At 45.9% G+C, this 23,778-nt stretch overlaps 1 protein-coding gene across 1 annotated transcript; it reads right to left on the bottom strand.

Moving 5' to 3' along the window:
* Positions 1–10,500: 10,500 nt before the first annotated feature.
* MTNR1B (melatonin receptor 1B) lies at positions 10,501–23,519 on the bottom strand. Its single transcript, XM_025928836.2, is given in 3 exon segments — positions 10,501–11,568; positions 11,571–12,005; positions 23,180–23,519. Coding segments are annotated over 3 exon segments (1,092 nt in total). The 5' UTR covers positions 23,403–23,519; the 3' UTR covers positions 10,501–11,134.
* Positions 23,520–23,778: the final 259 nt, after the last annotated feature.

Raw genomic sequence — 23,778 nt, 5'->3', positions numbered from 1 at the left:
ATGTGTTTTGCAAGGTGGTAAGACTCACTGAGCCTGCAAACCAGGGCTGCTCTCAGAAAGCCTTGTCCCGGGAGTGCCTGTGTGCATCTGTCTCTTGACCTCAGGGTCACAATCTCTCGTGGCCCTGAGTACATGCCATACACTGGGCTCTGTGCTGGGCATGGAACCTACTTAAGAAAAGAAAAGGAAGGAAAGGGGAGGGGAGGGGAAGGGAAGGGAAGGGAGGGCAGGGGAGGGGAAGGGAAGGGAGGGTAGGGGAGGGGAATGGAAGGGAGGGGAGGGGAGGGGAGGGAAGGGAGGGGAGGGGAGGGGAGGGGAGGGGAGGGGGTGAAGGGAAGGGAAGGGAAGGGAGGGGAAGGGAAGGGAGGGGAGGGGAGGGGAAGGGAAGGGAGGGGAGGGGAGGGGAAGGGAAGGGAAGGGAAGGGAAATGAAGGGAAGGGAAGGGAAGGGAAGGGAGGGGAAGGGAAGGGAAAGGAAGGGAAATGAAGGGAAGGGAAAGGAAGGGAAATGAAGGGAAGGGAAGGGAAGGGAGGGGAAGGGAAGGGAAAGGAGGGGAGGGGAAGGGAGGGGAGGGGAGGGGAAGGGAAGGGAAGGGAAGGGGAGGGGAGGGGAGGGGAAGGGAAGGGAAGGGGAGGGGAGGGGAAGGGAAGGGGAGGGGAGGGGAAGGGAAGGGAGGGGAGGGGAGGGGAAAGAGCCTTGGCAGGCAGGCATCTTTGAGACCTGAAGGTAAAACTCACTTATTTTCTTCTCCTGGCCCAGGTGGGGCTTTGTTCATATGAGTGATGCTGGCTGTGTATGCTGAATTGCTACCGCCATACCTAGTGTGTCATGCCAGCCCTGGGGTGAGCTATAGTTTCTTTTTGCAAGTAAAGAAGAAAATGATGTGATTTGCAATCCATCCTAAGGAAGAGAAATAGCCAAAGAAACATGGGAATTTTCTTGCCCCATGTCAGGATGGGTTTCCCTGCTGAAGTAAAGCCTTCCTTTAGAATGTATTCATCAACAGCAGTGTGCAGGCTCAGCCTGTGGGGCGATGGAGATACAGAACTTGATTTGGAAATTGCAGTTTGGGCAAACATTAAGAAAGTTCTGCTTTTGGGGGCACCTGGTGGCTCACTTGGTTGGGCGTCCGACTTTTGGTTTCGGCTCAGGTCATGATCTTAGGGTCTTGGGATTGGGCCCTGCATCCAGCTCTTCACTAAGCATGGAGCCTGCTTGGGATTCTCTCTCTTCCTCCCACTCTGTCCCTCTTCTCTCTCTGTTCCCCCCTCTCTCTTCAAAAAGAAGTTTCTGTTTTTAAGCTTCCATATGCAATTAGAAAAATGTGTTACTGTGCTATTGAAAAGCAATTAGTCCCTGATTGGGGGTTCCTGGGAAGAAAGAGCTCCCGTAGAGATACTCTGATTTGATAATAAAGCAAAGTTAAGAATATTTTGAAGGAAAAAATGCTTGCATGGAGGCAATCTAAATGAATACCAGTATTGGTGTACCTGTCAAACAAATAGGTATATTATGAAACATTTACACAGTGGGGCTTCCCACGATACAGAGTTTATTTTCAGGAGTCACCTGCTACCTCTTAATGGATTGATGGCTAATGAGTCTAGTCTTACACCAGCTCCCGTGGTATTGGGCAGATGTAATTGTTCTTGTTTCATAGATGGGGAAACTGAGACATGGAGAGAGTCCCAGATTCTCCCACATGAACTCAGTTAGCGTGGATTCATGTAGACATTTAAGCAAGTTACTGAACTTGAGCTTCTGTTTCTGCATCCATAAAATGGCAATAACAACCCCTAACCCATGGAAATAATAAAGGTGATGATGAGTTTAAAGCCCTCCCATAGGATCTACCCTTCAACCGGAACTCAAACAATGATAATTGACTTTGCATCTATTGCTGTGGTCTTCTTCCTCCTCTCCCTCACCATCACTGACTCTCTCTACCACAGATGTGGTAGAAACCAAGTTATTAGGGGTTTAGCAGGCAAACCTAGAAGAGAAGAGTTTTTTCCTTGTTTTGATGTCTCTTCCTCAGGACCTTAAGCTTCTCAGAGGGCAGGGACCACGTGTGACTCCCATCTGTACCTCCTTCTTCAAAAAAAAGTAAAGCAGTCTGTGAAAAAATCTCTGAGTGTAGCTGACTTGGCATGTGGCTAATCAATGCCACCGTCCCTCTCTCTGGCCCGGCCTGTGGCTTGGCCGTGCACAGTGGCCACCTGAAGCAGGTCATTGGCAGACTGCTTTGTTTAGCCAGACTCTTCGTTGACCTAGCTTCAGGGTGGGGTCAGCCATCATGTACAGTTTGGTCTCATCCAAGAGCATTTCAAGTGGCTTGCTGATCACCAAGCTGATACCTTACTGCTATAAAAGAAAGTGCACTGATGCTCTATGAGTATATTTCAGATCATTTTTCAGATTTCAGATTATAACTTGTCACCGTAAGATTTTCCAAAGAGAAGAAGCAGAGAACTGTATTATAATTATAGGCTTTTTCAGTGTCCCAAACTGGAAAGATAAAGAATTGTAATCCTTAATCTGTTTTAGAACGAAACACATTCTTGAAAGTTTTATATTTAACCATCTGAACTTATTGCTAAGGTAATTGGCAAGTCGATACATCTTTCACATTTACTGTCCCTCTGCCATGTCTTCATTTGTTAGGAAACTACTGAAACGTAGACATTCAAATGTGCGTTATTCTTCACAATGGTGCTCTTGAGACACTGTATACTTGCTCCTACAAGCCTGTGGTCTCAGGGATGTGTGCAAATTCCTCTTTGGGATCTATCATTAGAAGTCAGGCTGTAAGTTTATAACAAAATCAACTTCAATTCCAGCCTTAGTTTTCAACTCTGCCTGCACTTTAGATTCGCCAGGGAGCTTAAAAACCCAAACCAATGCCTAGCTCACCATAAGGCAATTACATCAGCATAGCTGGGCATTCACAGGTTTTTCTAACTTCTCAGGTGATGCTAATATGCAGCAAGGATTGAAAATTACTCCTCTTCTTTTAACAAACAGACACACCCTATTTCTCTTTGAATGATTTTTTTTCACTGCTTCTGAAATTTCAATCAATCATCAAAAGACAGAAATGTAACAACTTTGAAAATACTCACCAAAAGAAAGAAAAAACAAAGTGCTACAGTTTCCCAAAGCAACTCCCGAATTGTTTTGAACCATTCTTATTAGAATAAACATGTACCTTCTTAGGGGACCATTTAGAAAAATATAAAACTTGTCACTTGCTCATTCATCTTCTATCAATGAACTTTTGGGCTGCTATGTTTTTGGTAATTGTAAATAAAGCTGCTATAGACATTTATGCGCAAGTCTTTGTACAGATGTAAGCTTTCATTTATTTTGCATAAATACCTAGGAGAATAGCTGAGTCATAAGACTATTTATAATAAAAAATGAAAGGGGGCACCTGGGTGGCTCAGTCGGTTAAGCGTCTGACTTCGGCTCGGGTCACGATCTCATGGTTCGTGGGCTCGAGCCCCACGTCTGGCTCTGTGCTGACAGCTCAGAGCCTGGAGCCTGCTTCGGATTCTGTGTTTCCTGCTCACGCTCTCTCTGTCTCTCAAAATTAAATAGACATTTAAAAAAAATTTTTTTTAATGAAAGCTATGTATAATAATGTATGCTTGCAAGAAACTGTCAACATGTCCTCCAATATTTAATTTCACACTCCATCCTATAATATATGAGAGTTTCAGGAGCTCTACTTCCTTATCGACATTAGATACTTTCAGGCTTTTGGATTTTAGCCACTCTCAAAAGTATAAACGTTGATGTAATTATGGCTTAAATTTACATTGCCATCATGATTAATACTGACCATTTTTTTCTTGTTTTTTTTTAAATGTTTTGATTTATTTTGAGAGAGAGAGAAAAGGAGAGAGACAGCACAAGTGGGGGAGGGGCGGAGAGAGAGGGAGAGAGAGAGAATCCTAAGCAGGCTCCAGGCTCAGCACAGAGCCTGATGGCAGGGCTCAATCCCATGACTGTGAGATCATGACCTGAGCTGAAATCAAGAGTTGGACACTTAACCAACTGAGCCACCCAGGCATCCCCATTTTTTCTTGTTTTTATAGGCCATTCACATATCTTCGATTGCAAAGTGACTATTCAAATCTTTCACCCATTTTTTTAGGTAAACTTTTTATTTTGAGATAATTGTAGACTCACATGCAGTTGTAAGAAATAATACAGACATTCTGTGTACCTTTCATCTAGTGTACCCCAACGGGTAACACCTTGTAAAACTGTAGTACATGGGGCGCCTGGGTGGCTCATTCGGTTGAGTGTCCAACTTCAGCTCAGGTCATGATCTCATAGCTCGTGGGTTTGAGCCCCACATCAGGCTCTGCGCCGACAGCTCAGAGCCTGGAGCCTGCTTTGGATTCTGTGTCTCCCTCTCTCTCCGCCCCTAACCCGCTCACATTCAGTCTCTGTCTTTCTCAAAAATAAATAAACATTAAGAAAAAATTAAAACTGTAGTACAATATCACAGCCAGTTACCACCATTGCTACCGTCATCACATTCAGATTTACCCCTTTGTCCATATACTCATTTGTGCATATGTATTAGTTATACATGATTTTATAACACGTATACACCGTATTCCCATGTTCACCATCAGTCAAGATCCAGAACAGTTCCGTCATCACAAGGAGCCCTCATGTGGCTCTTTCATAACCATATCCACCCATCCCTAAACTCTGCAACCACTAACCTATCTCCATTTATAAACTGTGTCATTTGAAAAGTATTGTAGAAATGGAATTATAGAGTCCATAACATTTGGGATGATTTTTTTCACTCATAATTACCTGGAGAGTCATCTAAGTTGTTGCTTGTATCAATAGTTTGTTTCTTCTTCTTTTTTTTAAATAAGTGGTATTCCATGGTGTAGATGTTCCATAGTTTAACAGTTCACCCACTGAAAGACATATAGGTTGTTTACGGTTTTTCATTATTATGAGTAAAGCTAAGTGATCATTCTCGTATAGGTTTTTTGCTGGGCCATATGGTAATTGCATGGCTTGTTTCTAAGGAAATGTAAACTGTTTTCCAGAGTGGTGGTATCATTTTACATTCCCACTAGCAGTTTATAAGGGATCCAGTTTCTCTGCACATTCACCGACATTGGGTGTTCACTAGTTACTATTCTGATAGGTATGTGGTGATATATAATTGTGGCTTCAGTTTCATTGCTCTGATGGCTAATGATGTTGAACTTTTTTTTAAGGTGCTTATATGCCATCTGTATATCCTCTTCCGTGAATTTTCTGGTTTTTTTCTATGTTTCAATTGAAATTTTAGTCTTTTGCTCTTGAGTTTTGAAAGTTCTTCATATATGTTCTCGATACTAATCCTTTGTCAGGTGTGTGGTTTGCAAATATTTTGTCCCAGTCCGTAGCTTATCTTTTTATCCTCTTAACAAGATCTGTTACAGAGCAAACCTTTTTCATGTTGATGGGTCCAATTTATCCATTTTTTTTTCTTTTGTGGATTGTGCTTTTGTTGTCAAGTCTAAGAACTTGTTACTTAGCTCTACATCTCAAATATTTTCTATTGTTTTCTAAAAATAGTTTTACATATTATATTTAAATCTGTCATCAATTTTGACTTAATTTTTGTGTAAGTAATGAGGTTCAAGTCAAGATTCATTATTTTGTCCATTTTTTTGAGTTGATCATCTTTTTGTTGTTGAATTGTATCTATTCTTTATGTATTCTGGATACAACTCCTCTGTCAGATAAATGTATTGTGGATATATTTTCCAAGCTATTTATTTTTTTTAACAGTATCTTTTGATGAACAGAAAAATTTAATTTCAATAAGGTCTAATGTACCATGATGAAGACTATGGTTCCTTTTTAAATTAAATTAAATTGTGCAATTCAAGCCACAAATCAAATCATGATGTATGTCTGTGAAACCTTCCAAAAATTCATATACTGTATAGTCTAGTGATCAGCCTTTTATTTACACATTTACTCTTAAAATGCCTTTATGAAAAAAAATCTTGCTTTCTACTGTTATGTCCTCTCTGTGAATATTAGTAAGTTAAAACATCCTATACATCATATCCAGACACTTGATGTAGGAGATTGTTGATTACATTTTCATGGAGACATTTGACTTTTCCAAAAGGTTTGAATCCTATCTACTGCAAGACTTAATCAACCAAACAAAATCTTCCCTTTACCATAAAAAAATTAAATTAAATTAAATTAAAATTTAATTTAATTTTATGTCATTTTATTTTATTTTTGAGAGAGAGAGAGAGTACAAGCATGGGAGGGGCAAAGGGAGAGGAAGAGAATCTCAAGCAGGCTCTATGCCCAGCATAGAGTCCATTGCAGAGCTTGATCTCATGACCATGAGCCAAAATCAAGACTCAGACACTTAACCAACTAATCTACCCAGGCACCCCTTGTTAGTGCTTTTATATCTCAGCTAAGAAATCTTTGCTTACTACAAGGGCATGAAGACATTCTCCTGTGTAGTCTTCTAGAATATTTATCATTATGTCTTCTATATTTAAGGCTATAATCTATTTTGAATTATTTATGTGTATGAAGTAAGGGAGGGATTGAAGAGGTTTTTTGCCCCCCTCCTTTTGATATCCAGTTTTTCCAGCACCATTTTTTAAAACTAGTCTACTGTCCTATTGAGTTGGCTTGGTGATTTGGTTAAAAATCAGTTTACCATATATGTATGGATTTATTTCTTGACTCTATTCTGTCGTATTGATTTATTTGCTTATCCTTATGCCAAAACCACACTGCTTCTTATAATGTAGTTTTAGAATACATCTTGAAATCAGATCTTGTTAGTTCTCCAAATATGTTCTCTTCAAGGTTATTTTGGTTATTCCACATCACTTGCATTTATATATGTTTTCTATAATCAGATTGGCAAAATCTTCAAAAAATCTTCCTACAGGGGTGCCTAGGTGGCTCAGTCGGTTAGGTGTCTGACTTTGGCTCAGGTCATGATCTCACAGTTTGTGGTGTGGGTTCAAGCCCCACATTGGGTTCTGTGCTGAATGCTTGCTCAGAGCCTGGAGCCTGCTTTGGATTCTGTTTCTTCTCTCTATGCCCTCCCCCACTTGGGCTCTGTCTCACTCTGTCTCTCAAAGATAAATAAATGTAATAAAAAATTTTTTTAAAGAAAAATCTTGCTAGAATTTTGATTAGGATTTCATTGACTCCATAGATGAATTTAGGAAAGTAGATATTTTAATATTTTTCAAATCCACGAATATGGTATATCTCTCCATTGATTTTGGTCTTCTTTACTTTCTCTCTGCAATCTTTTGGAGTTTTCAGCATAGGGACTTTGTACATCTTTTGGTTGGTTAATTCTATATTTGATCATTTTTGTGGTATTGTTATTGCTTTTATTTATTTTTTTCACTTTAAGAACAGCTATAGTTTTTTAAAAATTTACCCTGCATCCTGTGACCTTACTAATTCTGGTAGCTTTATTTTGTTTTGTTTATTTTTTTTAACTTTATTTTGAGAGAGACAGAGAGATAGAAAGCATGAGTGGGGAAGGGGCAAAGTGGGAGAGAGAGAATCCTAAGCAGGTTCTGCACGGTCAGTGCAGAGCCCGACAGAGGGCTTGATCTCATGAACTGTGAGATCATGACCTGAGCTGAAATCAAGAGTCAGCTGCTTAATCTACTGAGTTACCCAGGTGTCCCTTGTTTGTTTGTTTGTTTGTTTGTTCTAAAGATTTTATACGGTTTTCTACATATAGGATCATGTAATCTGAGAATGAGAGTTTTACTTTTTATTTCTTCTTAATAATGTGTGTCCTTTGTTTCTTTTTCTAACTTATTATAATGCTAGGGCTTCCAGTAAAATATTGAAAGAAATGGTGGGAGCATACATCTTTGTTTCAATTCAGGGAAAAAAACATTAATGATTTCACTATTAAATATGTTATCATTTGTAGTTTTTTCAAAGATACTCTTTACCAGCTTGAGGAAATTTACTCCTATTCCTGGTTTCCCCAAAAAATTTTTTTTGTCATGAATGAATGTTCAATTGTGTAAAATGATTTTTTTTTGCATGTATCGACATAATTTTCTCTCTTATTCTGTTAAAATTACAAATTACATTGATTTTCAAATGTAAAATTAACCTTATATTCTTGGGGAACCACCTTGGTCATGATGCAGAATCCTTCTTGTATATTTTTGGAACCAATTTGCTAATATATCGTTACGGATTTTTGCATCTCTGTTCAGGAGGGACATAATTTTTCTTTTCTTGTATGTAATTTTTCTTTTGTTTAAATGAAATTGCAATGCTATAAGGAAGTGTTATGCTGATTTCACAAAATACACTGAGAAATGTTTTTTCTTCCTCTATTTTCTGAGTGTATGTAAGGTTAGTATTATTTCTTTATTAAATATTTGATAAAATTCACAAGTTAAATTACATGGGCCAATAGTTATCTTTATGGAAAGATTTTTAAAAAAATAAATCCAAGTTCCTAAATAGAAATTTACAGCAAGGTGGTGGAGGATGGATAGAGTTCCCACACTTTTGCAGCAAAATTGTCTTTATTTAAGATCAGGGTCTGTAGCTTGAGGCCATTCCACATGAGCACACAGATGGCCCCAGTATCCTGGGTTTTCTCTATACCCTTTCATTCTCTTGGTTCCTGGATCATCACCAAAACCTATGGAAACAAGATAAGGTTCCGGTTAGCAAACTGTCAGAACTGGCAAATCAGGTAACATCTGTGGGCCCAGAAAACTGAAGAGAACTTTTGTTTCCTCAATCCGTATTTATTGAGACTTTACCATGCATTCAGCTCAGAGTTAAAAGATAGAAATAAGAGGAGCAGTCGGGGACACCCATTGCCTCTAAGTCAAGAGCGATGGGCAAATCCCTATAGTTGGTGCCTGGGGAGAGGAGGCAGAGAGAACAGAACACATGCCTGGTCTGATGAGCTCAGGCTCTGCACAGAACCAAGAAGAGTGGCTGCAGCTCAGCGAGAAGCCGTAGGTTCCTTGTGTTTCACTCTCAGACGGAGGTCTGAACTGGGAGGCCTCCCTGGACAGGACTCTCCGCACCCAGCAACGGGATCCCAATAGGTAGGCAACCGGGGCTGAAACACCTGCATTCCTAACAGTTTGGTAGAGGACCTCCGGGGTCTGAATCAGATTACTGGGCTCTTCCCCACACCCCACACTCAAAATGTTTTTGGTGGAGCTAAGAGCACTTGAATGTTTCACAAGCTCCCAGGTAACTAGATGACTAGCCACAGCACCCAAACTGATTCCTCACATGACAAGGGAAGGCAAAGCATCCAGAATAATGCTGAGAGGTCAGCATTCTGGGCTCTTTGTTCTGCAAAGCTGCCAGCTGGCTGAGGTAACTTTTCTCTCTCCTTGGAACCCCCCACGCAACTTATGTCCTGGGGGTACTTACCCCACTTTGTCCCTGCCACACCTTCTAAGGTATGGGCAGGGGTGGGGAAGGAAACAGGATACTGTTGTCAGACTTGGACTCTGTCCAAGGAAACTCAGGAAATCATTTCACTTCTTTGAGTTTTAGTCACTTACTAAATATAGATAATGATATGTCCTCAAAGAATTTTCTAAGGATTCAATGAGAGAGTGCATATAGTGCCTGATACAAAGCAAGCACCCGCTAAGTGCCAGCCGATACTCTTCATTAGCAGACTGTGACCTCCAAGAGGGCAGGCAACATGCCTTTTTTTTCTCCTGCTGGACCTGGCCCCAGAGTAGTCGGTCATGTTTGTGGAACCGAAGAAGGAGGCCAAATTCAAAGGAAGGAAGCCAAATTGGTGCTAAGACCTGAAGTGTCTGCAAATACAAAGCCTGTAGGCAGACATGCTAAAACAGGAAGTGAGGCGCCCTTCCCCCACCTCCATTCACGCCTCCCCCACTCACTTGCCTCCACTTCCGGTCTTTGTCTCCTCTCCTCTCCTTCAAGATTATCTTTCATTTTAGGTAGTAGTAGTAATAATAATAATAGTTAGTGTTTACTGAATGATCACCATGCGTCAGGCACTGCCCTCAGCTCTTTGGCTGTATTATCCCAAGGAACCCTCACAACAGCCCTGGGAGACAGGTACTGGCACGATCTCCATTGTCCGGTGAATAAACCGAGGAATACAGAGGTCAGGAGCTTGCCCCAAGTCACACAACTTGAGCCTGGTGGAACCGGGAAAGGAAGCCAGGCCGGCTACATGCTCCAGATGCCTGAGGAGGGGGTGTGTGTGTGCTTGAGGTATGTGCATAGTGTGGCTGAGGTGGTGGTGCGTGCGGTGTATACACGGTGGTGTGTATGTGTGTGTGCACGTGCACGTATGCGCAGGGAGTCAGTGGGGGAGCGTGCAGAACACTTGCCCTCTGGACGCGCCAGCCCCCTGCAGCCCTGCAGAGCTACCTAGCTCCTAGCACTACAGAGCTTTTTCTTTTCTTTTTTATTGGTGTGGGGGGGGGAGGGGGGGTTCATAGATGGCCTTTATTATGTTGAGGTATGTTCCCATATATGTGTGTGTGTGTGTGTGTGTATCAGTATATATGTCACATATATATGTATGTGTGTGTGTGTATATATATATACACACACACACATACATATATATATAATTTATTGTCAAACTGGTTTCCACACAACACCCAGTGCTCATCCCGACAGGTGCCCTCCTCAATGCCAACAGGAAGGTATCCATTCTTACTGCCCTTTGGGGAACAGAGAGAAACCAGAAAGGAGGCCAAAGTGGGAGAAGAGGACAGCTCATAGGAAGTAACTGGCTTCTTCTGTTCCAAGCCCGTCCTCATTCTGTCCCTTCCTTGGTTGATGTGTGCCTCAAGCCTCCAGTGCAGTGAGAGTGTCTGCCAGGGCCGATGCCGTGCTCACTTGGATGTGGCCCCCAGTGCCTATAGGTATCCTCTGACTAGCCCGAACCAAGGGTGCTGATGGTCTTCTTGTCCACAGGATGAAGTTCCACAAGCCGTGTGCTGTCACGCGAACAGGACGGCATAGCCCAGCAGGCTGCCTGATCTCACGCACGGAGCAGATCCACCCCCACCATTTAATGAACCGGCCGCCCGGTCAGTGATCCAGTCTAGAGAGTGTCTACCTGGACAGGATGCTGGGCATTAACGACAGGTGGAGTTTGGCTCTGAGGCCCTGTGGACTGGCTGCCCTTGGAAGCATCCCGGAAGCAGCACCCAGGGTTCCAGAGGGCTGAGACAATCTTCTTGTATTCCCTACGGAAGTTCTTGTTCAGGAGCCCGTAGACTATGGCATTAAGGCAGCTGTTGAAGTAAGCCAGGTAGTAGCTGGTGACAAAGAGCCCCTCCGGGACCTGGGGAGCTATTCCTTCTGGGTCGATGGCCACAGCAAGGCCAATGCAGTTCAGCGGGGCCCAGCAGATAGCGAAGATCACAAACACCACGAACATGGTTAGGAAGCTCCGGACATCGCTGGGCCTCAGGCGCAGCTTGGTCTCCAGCTTGGCCTTCCTGTGGGACCGGAGCACCAGCACCCAGATGCGCGGTAGCAGAAGGACACGACAGCAATGGGGAGGAGGAAGTGAATGACTACCACTGCCACTGTGTACTGTGTGCTGGCCGTCTGGATGAAGGTGCAGGAGTAGATGCGTGGGTCGTACTCCAGGGACCCCACGAAAAAGTTGGGCACCAAGGCCACCAGAGTGAGGAGCCAGATGAGGCAGATGTAGACGGCGGTGTGCCAGTGCCGGTAGATCCGGTGGTAGGCCATGCTGTGACAGATGTAGCAGTAGCGGTTAATGGCGATGGCAGTGATGTTGAAGACAGAGCCAATGACACTCAGGCCCAGCACGAAGCCACTGGCCTTGCAGTGCACCTCCCCCAGGGCCCAGCCGTCATGGAAGATAGCCACGAGGATTAGCGGGTAGGGGTACAGGGCCACCACCAGGTCAGCTGATGCCAGGCTCACCAAGAACAGATTACCTGGAACAGGAAATAGGGAGCAAGAGTCAGCAAGAGACCCCACAATTTCTCTTCTGTCGAATATCCTCCCCTTTATCCAGTTACCTTAAACAGTTACTTAAAAGCTACTGAGCTAACTATTAGTACTGGGGATGGAACAGTGGCTTTTGGAGGCACAGCGTTCAGGGCTCACACAGCATGTCTGCTGCTCACTGTGTGACTGAGGCAAGTTACGCAGGCGCTCCAGGCCTCATCTTTCTCATTCGCAGAATGGGAATAATGATACCTACTTTACACTATAGCTGTAGAATTAAATCATGGTGCCGAGTGCTTGGGGACACAGTGGGCGCTCACAAACGATGACAATTTTCATGAGAGGCACAGATGCTCGGGGGCTTGGCATTGTTTAAACTCCAACAAGGATTCCCATGGACGAGGATCCAAACATCAGGAAAATTGAATTAACGACACTTAGAGAGTAGCCTGTTGACCAGTCAGGAGAAGACGCAAAAGGAGACTATCAGAGAGATTTATAGGAAGGTGGCGTGTGGGCAGGGAGGGTGGTAGTGAATCCACTTCCCTGGCTTTTATATGCAAAAGAAGAAAGGACTGGACTCCATGCCACCAGGCCGGGCGTCTGCCGACATGGCCACGTGGCTGGGAGCGTAGGCCCCAGGCAAGGCAACACAGGGGAATACCAGAGTACATGGTTCTTCCTCTTGCAACCTTTCTTCTATCCCACCTGCCAAATGCAGTTCACATTTAGAAAACTGAATTAAAGACACTTAGAAAGCAGCCTGAGCCGCCTCCCTTTGCTGAATGGAGTGTTCTCTGGCGTCACCAAGCTCCGTAGCCAGAGAGAACCTCTGGAAACTACAGCAGCCATTGATTAATATGCGTTGGACGTGTTCTGGGCCAGAACCCTAGGGAAGAGAGGGGGCTACATCCAAAAGAACTCATTTCTATGGCTAAAACATTTGCATTCTAAAACAAACACTGACTCACGAATAAAGCACCAAGAATCTGAAAGGTTGGCCGACATGAAGCTCAGAACGTGAGAGGCTCCATCCCTGATGCCACTTCTTTCACTCACCGAGTGCACTGCTGCAGCACCAACTACATGCTCAGAAGATGATATCCTCTCCAGCCATAGAGACCCTTGGGAATGCAGTGGGCACTAGACGTCATCTTTCAAGCCTTCTAGCCTCTTACCACATGGTGGGGTGCAAGCTGCCGGCCCTAGAGCAGCTGAACACGGAGGGCAGATGGAATACGTGTGCAGGAGGGACTCCCCAAGGAGGCAAGGACACTGGCTCCAGTGCCACCATGAATGTGTTCTGTATGCGGCAGAGGCTGATGTGACCACCTCAGGGGTCCAAAGCATCAGGCAGGGTCCAAAAGGTGCAGCCATCAGAGAGAGGTCTGGCTGTGGTCTGGCTTCAAGGGGGTACAGAAAAAGGGAGGCTCAGAGTCACCTGGCTGGGGATCCTTCTGAGTCAGACCCCCAGGTAAGGTAGACTCCACAATTACAGTTACAAACCCCCAAGGTAGAGAAAGGGCTGTTTCCAGCCCGTTCCCCACGCACATTTACCACGTCTCAAAGAAGTTTCCACAGGATGCGCTCCAGATGGGGGTGGGAACACAGAAGACCCCCGGGCAGCCTTCTTTTTTTTTTTTTTTTAATTTTTTAACGTTTATTTATTTTTGAGAGAGAGAGAGAGAGAGAGAGAGAGAGAGACAGAACACGAGTGGGGGAGGGGCAGAGAGAGAGGGAGACAGAATCTGAAACAGGCTCCAGGCTCTGAGCTGTCAGCACAAAGCCTGACGCTGGGCTCAAACTCAGGAATGGTGAGATCTTGACCTGAGCCGAAGTCAGATGCCTGAGTCACCCAGGTGCCCCCAGGCAGTCTTCTTGAAGTGCCTATTCTGGCCTTAGAGGCATGTAGTCAACCTCACTCAGAACCAATAGAAAAGAAGCCTGTTAGCTTCCTGGGACTCGTCAGGACCTAACCACTCCTGAGTCAGAGCTATGTGAGGGCCCAAGGGAGATAGGATGTAACTGATGTAACATCGTTTGGACAATTAGGCATCTTAATGGGATACAATTGGGATAAAACCCCCCGTCACATTCTTACTGCTGAGTGTGGCCAGGCAGGAAATGCACATCTGAGGACCTGCTTGAGGTGTGGAGTGGGTCTCCTGCTTTTCCATTCAATTCCCAGTCATGTTTGTTGTCTCCACTGGTGGATTTCAGTCTCTGGCTCTCCTGCTCAGACCTCACCTGGCTCCAAGACGGCGAGGTATTTCTTCTCTCAAAGTTCTTGTTCTCAGCTGAATCAGGAGCCCTTGTCTCTTCCCAGAATTTTAAGTGTCTTTTTGACACTTGGAGGTGGTGCTGGAAGCCGGAATGACATGGGTAATTTCAGCTCTGTCACTTTGAGGTTGGGCAAGTTACTGAATTTCTCTCTCCGTGACTGTTCCTTCATGGGTTCTCTCCTTTTCTTCTGAGGTCCTCCTTCCTTCTCTTCCCATGCATTCCACTTGGCTGTTTCTGTGAAGAAAATCACTTCTTTCCAACATAGGAATATTGGTCTCTGCAGGGCCCTCTGGGCTCCTGATTGAGCAGCAAACAAGCTTTTGGCACTTGCAAGCACGTGCGGAGAAAGTCAAGGGCTGCTGGGAGCTGGTGCCAGCTCAGCCAGCTGTTTCCCCCAAAAACCAGTGAAGCTCTGCCATGTTAATGTGGCTCATCCCCTAATAATGCCCCAGAGGCTGGCAAACAGCTTGTAAATAGTGGGAAGAACACATTCAACTCCACGTAGACAGTGATTCAATTACTCTCCCCTATTGCTCCGGCTGTTCCTAAAAGGCTGAAATCAACCAGTTCCCGCTGTAGGTTCATCTGCCTAAACATCAGACTGTCTCCCAGATTTCTTGACACAATTCCAAATTAGGCAAATGAAATTCTTGTTTTGTCTCCCATCTGTAGGAAGCCAGGTCCTCTCTGGAGGATACTCAAGGGAGATCTAGTTCTCTATCCATTTCTTCCCCTAGACAGGTGAGAAATCAATCAGGGTGCACACAACACTGCTCATCCCCCAGTGCACGGGCTTCTAATGAATATTTACATCACAAGTCCTGGCGTGATTTATTTCCATCTGGCTCCATCAGACAGGGTGTATTAGCGGAGACAGCCTTCAACAACAGGGCTTTGTTCACTAATACGGGATTCCCTTTTCATATTCATACACAGAGCACATCCCTCACACACAACCACCACAATCCCCTCCCTCCTCGCTTCCTCTGTCCTTTTTTCTGGGAACTCTACTTAACAAGGACCTGGTAATCCAGGGGGAAAAAAGAAAGCCAGCACACATCGAGCTATCTAGTCTTCATCAGATAAGAAAATTCCAGAAGGTAAAGCTATCTCCATCCCTTGCCCCTCCTCCTGTGTGCCCCCTGCATCCCTCCTCCCTGTGCCCACCCTGCATGCCCGAAAAAAGAGTTTGTTGGATTTAAATTGTCCTCGGTCGTTGAGCTAAAAGCCAATGTAGAAACAAATAGTCATGGAATCATTTTCTCAGTAAATATTTCTGAGTATCTACCAGGCACCAGCTCTGCCTTTGCCAGGGCCGAGGGAGGCATGGTAAACAAGAGACACACTCCCTCCCCACACAAAGCTCATGGTCTCAGAGAAGCCAATTAAATAAATAAAAAACCAAGACGTAGAAAGGTTAAAATAGGGAAATAAACAGATTGTCTATCATTTCTAACAGGGTTAAACTTTTGTGCCTCGGGGTCATCTTCTATCCCTTACCTATTCAAACATACAATATGTCTATTGAGTACTACCGTGTGTGGGTCAAAGACATGGCCCCTGCTGTTGAGAGGCCAACAGGGCTATTGGGGAAACAGATACAAAAACAGCAGCCAATCAGTGTGGTGAGAGCTGGGAGGGAGGCCAGGCTAAGGGAGCAGTGAGGAAGTACTCAGGTGGCCTGTGGCCGGGGGCAGTGGCAGGAGATGGGGCTGGTCAGAAAGGAAAGTTCACCAAGGAGTTGAACAAAATCACAAAGACCCTTGCAACAGGCCTGCCTCCTTCCTAGAATGGCTGTTTTCTTCCAATGGGATTTGTACGGGAAAGGGCAGAGGAAATAATAATCATCTCTAAACTAAACTGAACTATTTTTATCAGTTCCTTTCTGGGGATAAGCATCTGAAATCACTGAGCAGATCATTTATCAAAAACTTGATTTCCTCAGGCACCTGGCTGGCTCAGTCAGTAAAGCATGTGACTCTTGCTCATGGAGTTGCGGGTTCATGCCCTTCATTGGGTGTAGAGATTACTTAAAAATAAAATCTTAAAAAAAAAAAACTTGATTTCCTTACAAACACTAAAACAAATGGCTTTTACATTAATGTAAGCTCCTAACTTGGTTTCCAAATTCTTTGGTGGCAGAGATTGTTTTCCACTAAAATGACATTATTTATGAAAATCTTAGAGAGTGTGGATGCGTCTAAGGGCTAAGTTGAAATGTAACTTTGGTTTAATTAAAAAAGAAAAGGACTGTTAGGCAAGCTAATAGTGTAAACAAAAACATGATGGGGGTACTTCAACCACTTAAAAGAAGAAAACGTATTCTTTGTCCTTGTCTTCTTATGCCAAGAGCATAAACATCTATTTTTTAAAAAATGAGATTCTTGTTACAAAATATTGTTCCATAATCATCAATAGAGATATCTGGAGACTCTTATGGTACCATTTTATTACTTCACTTACACTTAATACTAACAACAAAGCAAAAATTTGTTATAGCACCTTGGAGTTTATAATGTGCCTTTACATAAATTGGCTGAATTGTCTATCACAAGAATCCTTTAAAGTTGACAGCATGGTTTCCATTTCAAGAAACTGACACTAAGATTATGTGAACTGCCAATAGCCCTAACAGAGAAAGAGTGACAAAGAAGGGGCACTGGAGGGAATCAGGAAAAAGAAATGCCAAGGGCAATGGTGTAGTTTCTTGGTCATCCACCAAGGTGAGAAAGAACAGGAAAGTGTGCCCATTTAACCTGGCCATTAGGAGGTGACATTAGCAAGGGCAAATTCTGTCAAATGTTGGAGAACAAACTTTTGCACTGTAGCTGGCTCTCCCAATCAGCTCTGGCTTCAAGACAAGGAAAGAAATGGAAGGGTCCTTGCCAAGGGATATCCCCTTGATGGGGGGGATGTACAGAGTCTTTTCCCTTTTCTGTCTCTTTTAAATGGGAAAGACTTTTATCTGGCACATAATAAGCACACAGTAATATTAGCTCGAATTTATTACTGTTGTTTTTATATTATTATTAGTTGCATAGAAAAAAACAAGAAAGAGACTGTCAACTACAATCTTGGACTATAATTCCTGGAGATAAGATATGAGAAGTCACAGCTCAGGAAGGACAGCATAGAAGGTAGGACACTGACCCCAAGATGAAAACTCCCTCAGCACTGGGGACTCTACTTCTCAACTCCCCAAATTCTACTCTTTCAGCAATAAGTATTTTGAACTGTAAGACCTAATAGTGGCACTGGTGTCTTCAGAATTTTGTGATATATCATGCTAAACACAGAACCCAACTTACGGGGAAAAAAATAAAAAGTCAGTCGAACACAGAAGTCTCCATGCCCCTGGGCTACTGAGAGCTACAGAGAGGGAATTAAAGAGGATTATGAGCTTTCTTGATTGTTCAGCTAAAAACATAATTATGGGATTTAAAATGTGTTTGTCTTTGCTTGGTGAAGAGATAAGAAAGTATTCAGAGCAGAAACCTGAAGTTGGAGAGCTCAGGCAACATCAGGGAGAGAGTCCCAACTAGCCCAGTTTGGTCTTCAGCTGATAAGCACTGCAAACCCTGCGGGCTGAGCAGGTCAAAGGACACCTGTCACCAAGTGGCGCGTCTCCATGAGTGGTTGGTGGTGGTAGGATGATGCCTGGACCAAGTGGAATCCACCTCACCTATAACACCTGGAGTGCACAGGGACTGTGGGTCTACTAAGCATTTCCTCCAAGCCTCCCAAGAGCCTTTGCGTGAAGCCAGCCTATCTATTCATTCATCATTTACACCCTCGGTCAACAAGTGGGAGGAGAAGGCAGGCTCTGCTCCAGTCTAACTGGGCATGCAAAACCCCTGCCGGGCTGGAACTTCCCATCAGGAAGCTTGCAATGCGGTCTCTGTCCCTGGAAAAAGATGGTACAGGCTGAGCATCACTGGGTGCCTGGAGGACAGAGCAGACTCTGGACAAGGACCTGTGTGTTCGGCAACCAAGTCCTCCATGTTTTCCTGGGCAATCCCAACGTCAAACATTTCACATCCTTTCTCCTTACATATCACCAAACTGTCTTCCCCAACAGCCTCTAACTCAGACGCAGCACAAGAATCCATTGTCAGCCCACAGCTCCTGACTGTCGCCTGGGAAATCGAGGCTACTGTGCCTACGGGCCAGGAGTAACTGATGCTTGTCGTGCTTTCAGCTCTCTTAATGGAGATCATCTTGACATGACACTAAGGACATGAGTCTCTCAGCTCTCTTCCGTGTGGCCGACTGGACAGTGAAGGTAACGGCAGGAGGCTCACATTCTACAGGCAGCCCCGACCAGCAAGGGGCAAACTCCCTAAGGAGCCACTGAGGCACAGTTTGGGGCAGCCCAGGCATGGCTGGAGGCGGCCGGCCACACAGGAGCAAGTGGAGCAGGCACACCTTTGTGTAGAGGTGCCACTCAGCTTTCAAGGACAAGAGTGAGGTGTACTGTGCCCTTTTAGTGTTCAAAGCAATTCGGTTCCGTAAGAATTCCACTGATGGCACGTGCAGTTCTGAGTGCCGTGATGAGCCTGCCCCACCTTGTGAAGCACGATTAATTCCTTCCGACCCATTGCCTTCTGTTGCCGTGTCCATTTTCAACTTGTTTCAACACCCGTATTCAGTCCTTAGTATGCCCTCAGCTCTGTGGACAGAAATGGACTAAAAGTCGCAGCCTTCAACAAACTCATAGTCCCACAGGGAGAGAGAAAGACCAACAACAGGACAGCGAGGCAGGAGCTGTCTGGGGAGGGCCCGTGGAAGCCCGAAGAGGGAGACAGAGTCCCCACGCCTTTCTTGCTATTAATAAGCAACGTCAACAACCGCACCGGGACATTCACTAGCAGGAAGAGGCAGGGGGCTCCCCGAGATGAGGCAGTGCATAGCACGTGTGGACTGTGTGGGAATGGTTGTAGTTCACAAGTGCGATGAGAGGAGAGAAGAGGCTATTGCATTAGCGGGGGCTAGCCCCTGGAGAAGGGCTGTGTGAGCCGCGCTCCCGAGTCACCTGTGGTATAGACCCAAGGCAGTAACGGATGGCAGTGACTCCACTGGTGGCAAGAGCCACTGCAGGACTGAGCAGGGAAGGCTGACTGGACCCTATGGATATAGTTTCCTCAAGTGATGGTGAGTGTGTAAGGTAGTGCAGTAGGAGTAGGGAGGGCAGAAAAGGGGAATAGTGAGAGATATTATAAGGCAAAACTCATGGGGACTTGGGGAATGAAGGAATGACTCCCAGGGATCAGGTGTCTGGGAGGAGAGAAGAAGGAGGTCTAAACACTGGCATCTGGTAAGCCAAGGAAAGAAGGTTTTCAAGGAGGGAGTAGGCCTCGATGACAGATATTTGCACAGAGGGGCATTTCTGAGGCCAGGCTGCAGAACACTCAGGAGGAGATGGGGAGCAGTGAGGTAGTCAGCAGGTGGAAATTGATGTCTGGTTGTGACGGGACAGAGAATAGCAATGAACTTAGAAGCAGACACACAATCAAGGGAAGATTCTTTTCTTTTTCTTTTTTTGGAAATTCTGTTTTATCTTATTATTTTATTTATTTATTTTGACAGAGGGGGAGAGAGAGAGAGAGAGAGAGAGAGAGAGAATCCCAAGCAGGCTCTACATTGTCAGTGTAGAGCTGGACACGGGGCTTGATCTCATGAACGGTGAAATCATGACCTGAGCCGAGATCAAGAGTCAGATGCTTCACTGACTGAGTCACCCAGGAGCCACTTTTTTTTAAACACCAGAGACCCTTGGGTATGTGTGCCTATTTGTGTGTATACCTGTGTGACTGTGTGCGTGTGTGTGTGTGTGTGTGTGTGTGTGTACGTGTATGTCTATGACAGACATTGAAAACACAAATAAGAGAGAAAGAACTTGATGGGGGAAGGTTCCAGAAAAGCAGGGAAAGGAAGAGATAAAAATCAAAAATGCAGAGATTATTGTTGGCTAAGTCTAGACCAGGGCAAGCCATGGCCGTGGCAGGCACAGAACATGTCCTCAGATGCTGTCAGGAAAGCCTCAAACATGGTAGGTCCCCAGGAAGCACACACTGAGAATTGTCAACCGCCAACCCAGTGCCATGTAAAAAAAAAAAAAGAGTGAACCAAACACCTGGTCTTCCCTTCCAAGGTGGGTCAATGCCCCAGATCTGTCTCCCATCTTCCCTCCATCCCTCCCTCTCTTTACTGCTGTCTCTGAAAAGATCAACCCAATGCACGCAGCAACAGAAGCCACAGATAGGGTAGTTCCAGGAAAAAAGGACAATTAATCTAACCACTTACCTGCCACCAGGATCATCCCTGTTGGGAATGACAAGAGAAACTGGGGCACCTGAGTGGCTGAGTCGGTTAAGCATCCGACTCATGGTTTCAGCTCAGGTCATGATCTCACAACTCCTGAGTTCAAGCCCCACAACCCAGCTCTGCGCTGACGCTGATGGTGCAAAGTCTGCTTGGGATTCTCTGTCCCCCTCTCTCTGCCCCTCCCCCACTCAGGCTCTCTCTCTGGCTCTCTCAAAAATAAATAAATAAACATTTTTTACAAAAGGAATGGAAAGAGGAACTGCGTCTGTAATAGTCAAGTAAAGGATACTGGCGTCTGTCTGCTAAGAAAGGTTCTATGATCTTAATATGGGCTGTGTGCCTTGGTTATGGGACCTCTGAGTGTTCTCATTGCCACAGTCCTATCTTCTCAACACCAATGAATTAAGGAACCAAACTTAATTACAGAAAGGTCTGACATGAGTGTTTCTTAAGGTCACTCCAAACTCTCAGTAGAGGAGACTTGATTCCTAGTGGAATGAGTGCAAATTCCAAGTGCTGACAGTTTTTAAGCACCTTTTCAGATCTCACCCTGCTAGGGTTTAAAATTTTTTTTTTAACGTTTTTATTTATTTTTGAGACAGAGAGAGACAGAACATGAATGGGGGAGGGGCAGAGAGAGAGGGAGACACAGAATCGGAAGCAGGCTCCAGGCTCTGAGCCATCAGCCCAGAGCCCGACGTGGGGCTCGAACTCACGGACTGCGAGATCGTGACCTGAGCTGAAGTCGGACGCTCAACGGACTGAGCCACCCAGGCGCCCCTCACCCTGCTAGGGTTTAACTGAAGTCAATGGTATGCTTTTTCATGACCCTCGTCAATAAATGCAATGGTCAAATCAAAGCTGGTTGAATTGCATGACTAGAGCAGCCACCAATGTGTCAGGAATTAACGTCATTTAGCTATAGTGTCAAAATTTGTTCCTGGTGTGAACTCAACAGGAAGTAGGAACAGGGGATGTACCAGCAAGTCACAAGCTCATTACACACCCCGGCCACACTCCCAAATCAGTAAGGCTTCCGGGAGCGCCCCCCTGCCCCTCGGGATGGAGGAGGGGAGAAGATGCCTGTCTGCTTCAGGTTAAGAAAAAAAGCAGTTCCCCCGCTCCCCCCCAAGTCTCCTTTTCCTTAGCGGGCTGCCCAGATTATTCACCAGGGAAGCACAGCCCTCCAGGCTATCTCTAAACACCTGGTTAGTCGGGGAGAGAAGTCGCCTGTGTCAGAACCTGGAGGACGCAGCCCCACCTCCCTCCTGCCCCTCTGTGCCGGGGAAGCAAGTTTGTGGTTCCCGCAAAGGGACAATGTGATCAAAAATTTCAAATACCACTTTCTAACCACAACCTGCCCTTTCATAATATATAGCTTTTACTCAGAGCATGTAATAATGTCTTGAAAAAGGTATTCCAGATAATACTAACCACCACTACTGAAATGATGGCGTTAGAAAGCGTGTTTCTACTTAGCAGTGTTGTTTCCCATATTATGAACAGTAGCTCCTAATTTTATTTTTTGTTTGTTCTTTACGTAAAAACACTGGAGTCACAGATCCGCACAAAATATATATACCCATTTACAACTGGCCTTTCTGAATGGTCTGGCTCCTTAGAAAAGCACAGTTAAACGACATACTTGGCTTTCTTGCTGTTGCTTTTTAATTTTAATTCACTCTAATATTTGAAGGGCCCTTAAGCCCAAACTAGGAAGTTACAAATTGACAAACAGGGCTTTGAACTTCTTTGCAGGCTGAGGTGCTCAGCATGCTCCAATGATCTCTCAGGATCAGAGTTCAGAGACTCCCTCCCTCACCCCTGCCCTTGTAGAGCCCCGGAGTGGAAACACTGAAATGAGAATGGGCAGAAGGGAAAAATACTTTCAGGACTGCAACCCTATTTTGCCAAATCATCGTTTTAATCTTCACCGAATCCCACGAATTCTCTGTCTCCAGAAAGGACCCCATTATCTCAAAGCAATGTAGTTCCCACCGAAGCAGACCCTGCAGATTTCTGCATCTACGCTCTCTTGGCTGGAAATGGGTCTTCGGTGAACTGGAGAGGTTTCTAACCCAAAGCTCACCCGAGAGCTTCCCTGAATTCATTCATCTTCTTGGCACCTGCTTTGTGAACCCCTGTGCTCGGCAGGGGAGGGAGAGAGGTGTCAAAGATCCTGAGATTTCTGTGGCCAGATAGGGGCACCATCTGGACCCGCACAAATTGGAGCACCCCGGATGACAGCAGCCTCCAGACACGTGCGTTCCCACAGCGCCGGCGCCGTGCCAACAAGTGCGCCAGAAAAACTTTGTGCAATTCACGCTGGCACAGGTCCGCCAAGTGCCCTCCGGCGGCTGCGAGAGGCGGACGCCGGCGCCTCGCGTCGGGGAAGGGCAGGAACTCACCCTAACTTTTGAGCTGAGGACCAAACTTGGGGACTAGGTTAGAGAATAGGGACCGGGGCGCCAGGGACTGAGGACGCGCAAAGAGGCGGATGGCGGGGTCAGGGTCGAGACCAGACGCCAGCCCCAGCAGCGGGCGTGGCGCTCACCTGCGTTCCGGAGCTTGCGGTTCCTGAGCACGGAGAGGATGACCAGGAGGTTGCCCACAACGTCCACCGCGGTAGTGACGATGAGCACGGTAGACAGCGCGGGCGCCTCCCAGAGAGGACGGGCGGTCCCCGAGGGCCGCGCGCGGCCCGTCCCCGGCCAGTCCGGGCGCATGGCCAGCTCGCCCGCCTCGCAGCAGTTGGCGTAGGAGATGTTCTCAGGCATCCTGGACCCTCCCGCGCCGCGCGCGCCAGCCACCGCGCCACCCGCCGTCGCCTCAGGGAGCGCGGTGCCGCGCCTGGAGTTCTCGCCCTCCCCTCTGTGTCCCGGCTGCGCGGGCGAGGGAGGAGGCCTGTAGGGAGGGACCCAGAGGAAATAATTAAGCGTGGGCAGGGGGCGGAGAGAATGTAGGAACTGGAGGACGACTTGGGGTGCAGGCTTGCCCAAAGGAGCGCCTTCCTCGGTGGCTGGCTCCGGGGCAACTGAGACCCAGAGCCCAACTGTGCCTGGCCCAGCCCAGGTCTCCGTCCCTGAGCGCACCTCCACGCCCAGATCCCAGATTCCTTCCTCCCTCAACCCCCAAGAGAAGCTGTGCCCAGGA

The sequence above is a fragment of the Puma concolor genome, chromosome D1 (genome assembly GCF_028749965.1).
Source record: "Puma concolor isolate L17-30 chromosome D1, mPumCon1.1.hap2, whole genome shotgun sequence".
NCBI classification, from domain to species: domain Eukaryota; kingdom Metazoa; phylum Chordata; class Mammalia; order Carnivora; family Felidae; genus Puma; species Puma concolor.
Note: the sequence above shows the minus strand (reverse complement) of the source record. Positions and strands in the feature narration are given on the sequence as shown.